This window comes from Leptidea sinapis, chromosome 46, assembly GCF_905404315.1.
Source record: "Leptidea sinapis chromosome 46, ilLepSina1.1, whole genome shotgun sequence".
Taxonomy (NCBI): Eukaryota; Metazoa; Arthropoda; class Insecta; order Lepidoptera; family Pieridae; genus Leptidea; species Leptidea sinapis.
The window spans coordinates 2,993,055-3,003,815 of NC_066310.1; the positions used below are offsets into that span (position 1 = coordinate 2,993,055).

The following is a 10,761-nucleotide window of genomic DNA, read 5'->3' on the forward strand; positions in this document are numbered from 1 at the left end:
CAGGTTAAGTTATAAAGTAAATCGTGGCAAAAGTTATTTATTTACTAATATTCATTAGGATGTAAAAAGTACAAGTTATTACACCCTAATGAATTTTCAAGAAGTAAAATTTCATGGTCACGTGAAAGGCCATTAAAATCAATAATATTATAATGAAATATAATATCCTATATCTTATCTCACGTGTTTACAAGAAATTTTTAAGGTTAAAATTTAAGTAGTATGGTTCGATTAAAAACGGCGGGAAATCATACGCCATTATAAACAATATTGTTCATCAACAACACTTCCCTTAAACACCCGCCAAGTATCGGAATAGTGGGTCTAGAAATCTTGAGCAACTGCAAATGCAGCGGTCATCTGGAAGGGAAAGTCAAATCGGCTTCGAAAAAGCTGGGAGTCATAAAATATAATAAATAATACTTCAAGCCAGCCCACATTTGAGCGATCTATAAAGCGCAAGTCCGGCCACATAGAGAATTGCTGTTATCTCGGTCTGGCGCATCTCAGTATCAGCTAAAACCATTTGAACGCGTGAAACACAGAGCTGCTCGAATTGCTAGGGATACAATGCTCTGTGAACGGCTAGATCACATGGCGTTGCGTAGGACGCCGCTTGTGCGTTCTGCCGCATTTATCAAGGGTAGTGCTCCGAAGAGCTGATTGAACTGATTCCTGCCGCCGAATTGCACCTTCGCATGATACGCCACTATTTACTATTTACCAGGAACTTTCTTCCACGTACAATCAAGCTGTGAAATGAGCTTATTTGTACGGTGTTTTCAAGACGATACGACATGGGAACCTTTAAAAATACCGCGTACACTTTTCTAAAAGGCCGGCAACGGCGCCGGTGTTGCAAAAGAATGTCGCGGGTGGTGATCACTTCACATAAAGTATTTTTTTATATATGAAAATAAGGGACGAGATGAGCCAGACGTTCAGCTGATGGTAATTGATACGCCCTGCCCATTACAATGCAGTGCCGCTCAGGATTCTTGAAAGACCCAAAAAATCTGAGAGGCACTACAACTGCGCTCGTCACCTTGAGACATAAGTTGTTAAGTCTCATTTGCCCAGTAATTTCACTAGCTCCGGCGCCCTTCAGACCGAAACACAATAATGCTTACACATTACTGCTTCACGGCAGAAATAGGTGTCGTAGTGGTACCTGTGCATAGAAGCCACACTGATAAATCCCAAATGATCCGTTCCTGCGTTTGTTAAATGAATTTAATGAACTTAGCTCAACATCTCACAACAACATGTATAAAGTATTTTAAAGTATGTCATAACTCACAGCACACGTAACATCAATTTGTATTACTCCATCTCGAAAACATCTCTCAAATTATATACAATTACAGTTACATCATTAACATCTAGACATTTATGTAAACGAAGAACGCCGGAAGAGATGTTGTTTTACAAATAAACTTTTATGAATTGTTTTATTTTAGAAATCGACATGTGAGCGTGAAATGTTTATTGTATTTGGAGCCCACACATCAAATACCAATAAAAAATAACGTCGTTTTTATGCAATAATAATAAAAAATAACGTATATTGCATCGTGCATGCAATAGCATAAGGTAAATTGAAACCAAAATTCGCTTAGCGGTGGTTTAATTATAAATGGTCATTCGGTTTTTATCTTCTATCGCTGGTTGGGTAAGTATATTACGAGAAATGAAGATTATCATCAAAGAAGGCCTAAAGCATGGGGCTTATCGCGGATATAAAGGGCCAGGGCTGCCAATTTTTTCAAACCGAATATTATTATAGTATTTTTGGATACAGTATCCAAAAAATATTGTAGACAATGAATTACTTGATAACTGTATAATATATATAGTTTTCAATTATTCATATGCTTTTTGTACTACATTGAGCTTTTATTAATAGGTTTTTATTATTATTATTATTACAATATAATTGTAGGTATAAAACACCATTTACTCTACTTTTCTCAGATAGATACTTTTGCGGATACTGACTCTATTGTGCTCATCTTTCTATTTTGTTCATCACAGAAAAATTACGCTCTGTATGTTGATAAGATATAGTACTTTCATCTACTATATTATATTTTTAAAATTATAGTAGGTTGACACCTTAAATATTATATAGTAGGGTTGACAACATCATCACGAAAAAATGAAGGGGTGCACAGATGTTCTGTGGTATATATGGCTGCAGTAACAACCATAGGAGTACTATTACTAAAGTATTAAACATTGATTTATCAATAATAACTATCACACGGAAGACGATATTTTTTATTAAAAATTTGAACAGTTGGTGATTTGATATATCCACATTTTCAGATCTCTAGCTTGATTGATCTACTTGGCAATGGAAATTTAATACTTCATGGCTGCTTATAAGTGTTGTATAAATTATCAAAGCATAAGTTAAACTATTAATTTAATTTAAAAGCGCTTCAATTTAAAAATCAAATAATTATTTCCGTATTATAAAAAAAAATTGTCTTTAAAGGAAACCCAATTCTTAAATCCTTATGCAAGCTGTCCGATTTTAAAATAGCCACGACTTAATAGTATTCCTAATACGATTTTCTAGTCCATTTACAATGTTAATATTTATGCGGTAAACAAAAGAGAGCCGATGTGATAAAGCTGGTCTGTACAAGTTTGTCTCGGCATCACTAAAGAGAAAATTTACACCAGTCCAGTCGGTTATAATAAAGGTAGTTGTCCAGCACAGGGGCTATAAGATTAAATATGACATTGCTATGGCATGTTATTGATTACATCGCCGGTTAGCACTTAAATGGGGGCGTTATAAGCATTTTGAAAATAATAAATGATAATAACTGACTGATTGCTAAAAAATACTTTTTGCAAACTGATGACTGCTTACTGACGTGACTTAATGACAAGGTTCCATCACTAATTTATATCATGAATACTTTTTTATCACTCGTCCACTGCAGGCACTAAAGAGGTAATAAATACTATAATATTTATGTTTATAATTACAAAATCGTCACCTAAATCGTTTTACTCCCTGGAGAGGATGTCAAAAATTGTATTTTTATCTAAAGTATGCAGTTTTATGTTGAAAATTGTAATATTACAAAAAATCAAAGGTTTCAACTGATTTACCACCTGACTTAAATGTGTAATTTTTTACTTATTTTATATTCTATAAATTTAATTAAAATCTATGCTTGATGGAAATAATATGTGCGTTAATATTAAATTACACTTACTAAGCCTTCATAGTACTATTACCGTTTCTTTTTTACTTCTTAAGAAAACAATCTTATTATATCCTTTACTTCCTGAATACGTAATAAAAATATTATTCATATATTTTTATAAAATAACTTTTCAAAAGTTTAAAGCTTAAATGACTATTAACAGTAAGCATCGCAAATATGTCGGTATTTGGTGTTGAGTCCCTTGGCCCGTGGGGCCCAGAAGCGCGGAGAATGGTTAAAGTACTATCTTTGCACCTCAATAGGGCTCCTGGAAACCCAAACGCTGGCAGCTATTTCGGTAAACAGATCAGCCATTGGATAGCTATCTATCGCGGAAATGGTGCCAGGATTCTTGGTACGCTTCCCCGTAATTATAGTTATAATTTAAAGTAATCATAGTATTGTAAATATAGCTAAAATATTTGTTAAAGTTTTGTTTCAATGAATATATTACTATTAATTACTAAAAATAAGATAATTGAGAAAGTATAGCTTCGTTGAGCTCCGCTGTAAGAGGAAACGATCTTTATAAAGTAAGTTCCGTTCGCAAATTCACCGACTCTCACAGTGGCACACTTACAACCTTTACGCAATTCCGTAGAAAGGATGTGTATTTTATTGAGTAACCTTTTAGTCATGTTATAATATTCGAGTTATGAAAGCACGTTTTCGGCTTGTTTTCGGCTTAGACTTTCAATATGAAACAGGTGTGGCCGTAGAGCCATCGATGTATTAATTTTTACTAAAATGTCAGTGTATTGTACTAGTCTCAGCCTTTACTTTGCCCAGGCTGATTTTGATACTATAAGAACTAAAAACAATGTCACACCTTGTTATGTTATAGACATTTTTTCAAGTGAAAACATGTTTAGCTGCGTTGAGCACTTTTCTTGATGACGGGTATAAAATGATGAACTCGCGTCAGGACACGTGACCAGATTGAAAATTAGTAAGACAGTCGATAAAATTATGGATAAAAGTTGATTTTTCTGAGAGATAAACTTTTTAATGTAAACTAATTGTTGGTAGTTCTGAAGTGTTCAATTTTGTATGTAATACAAATTGTCATTTTTGTGTACGATAGCGCAATAAATTAATATTGTATTTAACCACATAAATGAATAAGGCAATTCGGGCGATATTATTCCCAAACCATTTACACTAAGTTAATCGTCCTATGTAACATTTTAAATAATAGTTTAGAGTTTATTAAGTATCGTTAAGAATAAATAAAAAAACACAATTTAATTAAACAGTTTTTATATCGATATGTGACAGTAAATTATATTTACCAAGTACAGTTTGATAGTTCTGCTTTTTATTACTAAGGACAGAACAATGTCTTCTTACCTAATAGTTACCTATCTAGTAGTTATTAGAAATGACATCGAACAGATTTGTAAAGGAATCAATTTTGAAAAAAATAAATGCCTTTTATGCCTTTTTATGCCTTTTACCGTTACCGTTGTTAGGTAATAGCTCTTCTATTTGTACATTTTAATCTATATCAATAATAATTAGTACCTCCATGTATCCCTACTTCTATAAAACTTTATGTTCTCTAAAACTAAACTGGACCTGATGACCTTTACGCCAATGTTTTGTAATACACAATATATGTATTTTACAGCAGCTCAAAAACAGTTCAATTTCTGATTCCTTACTTGAGATACCTTGTATGTTCTGGTGAACAATATTTATGAGCTTTATATTATGACTATCCCTGGCAGTAACAGTAACATTTGGTGAATGTTGCCTATTTTGTATAATATTGCAAGAGTTGTCCTCCTTTGTCGAATAACTTAATTACAATACAATACATACCTACATATGCATCCAAATTATATACATAAAATATTGTAATAAGGAAAGATTAATGTTATTTTTAAAAATCACGCCGTGTGGTGTTTATATGAAGGGCGTTTTATAACACCCTAGCCATAATACTTAATAAAAAAAGCACAATTTTTCGAAAATAACAGATTATTGACTTACTTATCTTATTTAAGAATTTTGTCACGAAAAAGTTATTATTTTGCGTTTTATATATCTACGTATTGAATTCAATATTTTAAATATCAATTTTGTTTTAAAAAAACATTAAAAATATCATTGATTTCCTATTATTTCCTAATAAGAGATAATTAATTAATAATTTTATCTTTGATATGAATAGAGAGATATAAAACACCAAGGTATTATTATTTTTAGGCTTAATTCGTGAACATATACCATAACCATAACGTATACCAAACATATTCTCGAACCATTCGAATTAGTATTTACCGGACACGCGAATTTATATAATACAATAACGTAGTATTTATAATTAATCTTACTTTAAATATCCTGCTTTTTTAAATGCTCGGAACCACAAAGTTTCAGTTGTTTATCTAGTGTAGACATATCAAAATATCATATTTTTTGTCAAAATAAAATTTTCGTAAATCTTATTTTTTCAACACTTCCACGAATTCAAACCGAAGTAGAGAAGTCACAATGTATTTATGTATAATTAGATATTGTATATAAATAGTATCATCAAATTTAAAATAAAGTTATAGAAAAAAAAAGCTTACCCAAAACAAAAACCTCATTGTATCCAAAACGCACTCGAGTGGATTAAAAAAACAGTCACTACACTAGCGCGACCAAACGCGCTTTCTTCCTTACTGACGAGAAGGCTTCGACGCTTCAACCTCCCCGCCAAAGAAAGTCCCACCAGACCTTCACATTCGAATTATGTAAAGCCGAAACGGAGCGAGAATTAGGAGAAGGTCGTCTCGAATGGGAATTGTTTTATCGATGGCAGTATGAGATTAAAAAAACGTTCTCACAGTATGGACTGACGAAAACACCGATATAATTAACGCGTTGCTAGATTTATGGGCGATATGAAAGTGACTTCTGACTTATGTGAGAACTTCATTTGCCTGCAATCGACTCTATTGCAATTGGTTTGTTTTTGTACATACATTGGTTGGGGTAAAGTTAGTACGCATTAATTGAGGGACAATTTGACAAACAATATTAGGAATAGATATATAATACCAAAAATATGTAATTATTACGGGGAAAGATTAAGGGAATATGTGGTGCCTAAACTTTATAACAGTATAGAATGGTTAAAAGAGGATAAAGAAGACTGTAAAGGAGTGCTTTAGAAAAAATTATAAGAGCATTTCCTTAACGTCTCCACGTAAGCCTTAATATTTAATTAGTATTTATATATTATATTTATATTAGCAGTATAGTTTAGTTGTTATATGTATAGAGGTAAGATTTTACATAGTAAAATTAATAATAATAATTTTAGGCATATTATGAATTAATAACTAAGTAATATATTATGTGTGTATTAGTAATAGTGTATAATAATAAACAAATTAGGTATAATTTAGTATAGATGCATAATAGTATAGTCTAAGAGCGAAGATTCGCCAACAAACTGTTGCAACAGTTTGGCAAGATGTAAAATTAAAGTGCCAACTGTGCATACTTTTATAATTAAATAAATTAAAAAAAATATATAGTATGTATAAACTTTAAAGAAAATCTCTTTGCCTGTATGTACTATTTGTATCTGGCTGGTTTTGATGACACTTGGCGTGATGACACTTAAAAATATTTAAAAAAAGACACAAATTAGTAAAAACTTGTTTCCAGCTATTTTTCATTTGCCAGCCTAACGACACTCTAAGAAAAAAGCGATTGTATGAAATGTGCAGTCATTGATAGATTGACAGATGACGACTATAATCATGTAAAAAACGGAGATCCTCTGCGTTTTAAGCATCACATTGCCTTCAAACTTAGCCGGATCATACTTCATCGCCATAATACTGTTATTAATATTTCAAATCACTGCACGTTTAATTCACTAAATTTCAATTTGTGCTTGGGCAGATCCGCTTCTTATTACGTCGTTTTTACATCCTCTCTGTATTCGCTTTTATTTCCGTCAAAATGAGTGAATCTTATGAAGAAATTCGATACATAGACTTTACGACTAAAAAGGAAAAATACAACACACATAATGCCGTGTCTGTAAGAGTCGGCTTGTTAGAGTTAAGTTAAAAGAGGCCGACAAACGAGCGTATGGGTCATCTGAATATGTGAATTCATCACCACCGCCCACATTCTCTTGCAACACCAGATAAATCAATGGAGCGTTGCCGGCCATTTAGAAAGGTGTTAAAATATCGTATCGTCCTGGAAGCTCATACCATGGTTTGATTGCACGTAGAAGAAAGTTCCTTAAAAGCCGCAAGATGGTGGAACACCACAGATCCAGAAAGTGGGATTGATATCCTAATTTGTGGGGTGTCGTGTGAAGGTGGAATTTAGCGGCAGGAATCAGGTCAAGCAGCTCTTCGAAACACTTTCCGTAATAAACGTAGTATACAAGCAATGAAACGACTTCTCTACGCAACGCCAAGTCATCAGGCAACCGTTCACAGAGCATTGGAATTTGGAACCCCAATAATTCAACCAGTACTGGGTAGCACGCGGTCAAATAGTTCGAGCTGATACTTTGGTGCGCCATACCAAAAGACCTTTATACAACCTGTTACAAAATACCTCGTAAAACTATATAGTTAATCATCAAAGCCAAAAATTTTGACAACCCTAGTAAGCTGTGTTTCATGTCAGGGAAGCAGATTATTAAACAGAAAGACCTACGAACCTATTTTACCTAATCATTGTCTGCTTTAATTGTTTTTCTATTTTTCATTCATAAATGTTTGTTACTTACTTACTCTTGGGATTACTTTGAGAACCAAAGAAACATGGTGTTTCATGTTGATGGAGCTCCGGCACATTTTGCCGCGGGGGACTGATGCTATGGCCTGCTTGTTCTCCGGACCTCACACCCTTGGACTTGTTTTTGTGGGGTTTTGTGAAGGACAGAGTGTATTTCTCCGATTGCCCAACGGTTGCCGAGATGGAACAGCGTGTTGGATCGGTTTTCGCATCAATAACACCGACGATCGTACGAAATACCACACAAGACATATCCCGACGAACGAGGTTGTGTATTGAGCAAGGCGGAGCACACTTTGAGCCGTTTCTGTAAATTTTACTATTTACCATTTTTAAACGTTTAATTTGAAAAAGTAAGTGTTCGTTCACGTTGTTTCATAAGTGAGGTTTTTTCAAATCTTTGTCGTTCCGCGAATAAGTTAGAATTGTACACAAAATACATACACGTATAACAGTAAAAATAATAATATTTTTCTATTTTTTTGAGGTATGTTATAAAGCGTTACTGCGGCTCCTAAATATTGTGAATGGACTCGTTATAAGGCCCCATTTAAACTCCTTTTGTGTATGTGGCTGGAGTCAGGACCTGCGCTTTGTAGAGCGCTAGAATGTGGGCTGGATTCTGTGCAGATTTGGCAATCCATCTAAAGTCCTTTCAAATGTACAGTTGATATTAAATCGGCTCGCTTGGCAAATATGTAACAATTACTTTAATAACGCAATTATTGTGTGTTGTGAAATATTGCTCCTCCACAATAAGACCTTATTAATCACTCGTCAAGGAGATTACAATCACTGACAGAGTCTGTTTCGATTATTAACTGTAGTAATCTAATCCATCCATTTACAATACACTCGCCCATAGATAAACAAAGAGTGCGGGAGTTTTTTTTTATGTAAATAAGGGTCGAGACGAGCAGGACGTTCAGCTGATGGTAATTCATACGGCCTGCCATTACAATGTAGTGCCGCTCAGGATTCTTGAAAAACACCAAAAATTCTGAGCGGCACTACAACTGCGTTCGTCACCTTGAGACATAAGTTGTCAAGTCTCATTTTCTGAGTAATTTCACTAGCTACGACGCCCTTCTGACCGAAACACAGTAATGCTTACACATTACTGCTTCACGGCAGAAATAGGCGCCTTTGTGGTACCCATAATCTAGCCGGCATCCTGTGCAAAGGAGCCTCCCACTGGTAAACAGTAACATTTATTACGGAGATAAAGCAAGAAAAGGAAGGAAAGGAAAGTGAATCTATTGTAACTGTAACTTATTTTGATTGACAAGTCGTCAACAGTCAGCCACGTTTGGCGTTAGCTCCTTAGTATAATGAATATCAAACTACTAGCTAACGCACACATTGACACATCAAAATTGGTCACGTATCACGTATTGGTCATTATCTGACTGTCAGGTCACCTATACGCTATTATATTCCAAGTCTAATCTAGTCTAATCTTATGTCTCAAGGTGACGAGCGCAGTTGTAGTGTCGCTCAGAATTTTTGGGGTTTTTCAAGAATCCTGAGCGGCACTGCAAAATTTATCAAAATCAGATAAGATAAAATAAAAATACTGTCTTAATACAAAAGTGAGATTAAAATTTATTACAATTAAATAAAATTAATTGAGGCTGAGATGTAATTAACAGATGTAGTCACACTAACAATAATATTCATTTAATATAAATAATTGAAAAATATAATTCTTAAGGCGGCTGGCTATGAGCCATATACTACCCAAAAGCTCGTTAACCCTGCACAAAAATTGTAATGAAATTACGACCGTTCTCGATCAACGTCTCTACAAATCATAGATTAGATTGACTTAGATTGATTAGATTAGACTTAAATAAAACACTTTTAAAGGATTAAAACGCGTGTAATTGTAACGCGTGTTTTATTTAAGTCTAATCTAATCAATCAAAGTCAATCTAATCTAAGATTTGTACAGATGTTGATCGAGAATGGTCGAAATTTTATTACAATTTTTGTGCAGGGTTAACGAGCTTTTGGGTAATATATGGCTAATAGCCAGCAGCTTTAAGAAAGATATTTTTCAATTAATTATACTTAATGAAATAATTGTTAGTGTGACTACATCTGTTAATTACATCTCAGCCTTATTTAATTTTAATCTCACTTTTGTATTAAGACAGTATAAACAATATGTGAAAAATAAAATTTTATGAACGATGCGGGATTCGAACCCACGACCTCCGGCGTTCCGTGCCGGTGCTCTAACCAACTGAGCTAACAGTTCGAGTACCAACTCGTTATAAAATTTTGTTTTTCAAATTTTATTTGTGTATTAATCCTAGAAATGAGGGTTATCACTTTAAAAACATAACATATTGTTTAGATTTACAAGAGCGACATCTCAATTCAATTTCCTAATATGCAAATATTGGGGTTGAGCAGGTTATCAACTATAAAGTAGATCTTGTAGATGAAGCCACAACCTGAGAGTGGAACAAAGCAGAATTTCATAACGAGGCGGTACTCGAACGGTTAGCTCAGTTGGTTAGAGCACCGGCAAATCTAAACAATATGCTATGTTTTTAAAGTGATAACCCTCACTTCTAGGAACGCATCGTTCATAAAATTTTGTTTTTCAAATTTTATTTAAGACAGTATTTTTATTTTATCTTATCTAATTTTGATAATTTGTTTTGACTATGTAGGTAATTATGTCTGGTACCGAGAAGTCTCTGACAGCTGAAACACAGTTCATACTAGTTTAGCTGTCTTTGCTCCCTGTATTGTATGT

At 33.8% G+C, this 10,761-nt stretch overlaps 1 protein-coding gene across 1 annotated transcript in view; it reads right to left on the reverse strand.

Annotated features, from left to right (window-relative positions):
• LOC126977916 (uncharacterized) overlaps window positions 1-5,912 on the reverse strand; it is a 35,246-nt gene extending 29,334 nt beyond the window's left edge. Inside the window, exon 1 of the mRNA XM_050826604.1 lies at window positions 5,807-5,912. Within this exon, the coding sequence (XP_050682561.1) occupies window positions 5,807-5,824 (18 nt within the window). The 5' untranslated portion in view covers window positions 5,825-5,912. The remainder of the gene's footprint in view (window positions 1-5,806) is intronic.
• Window positions 5,913-10,761: the final 4,849 nt, after the last annotated feature.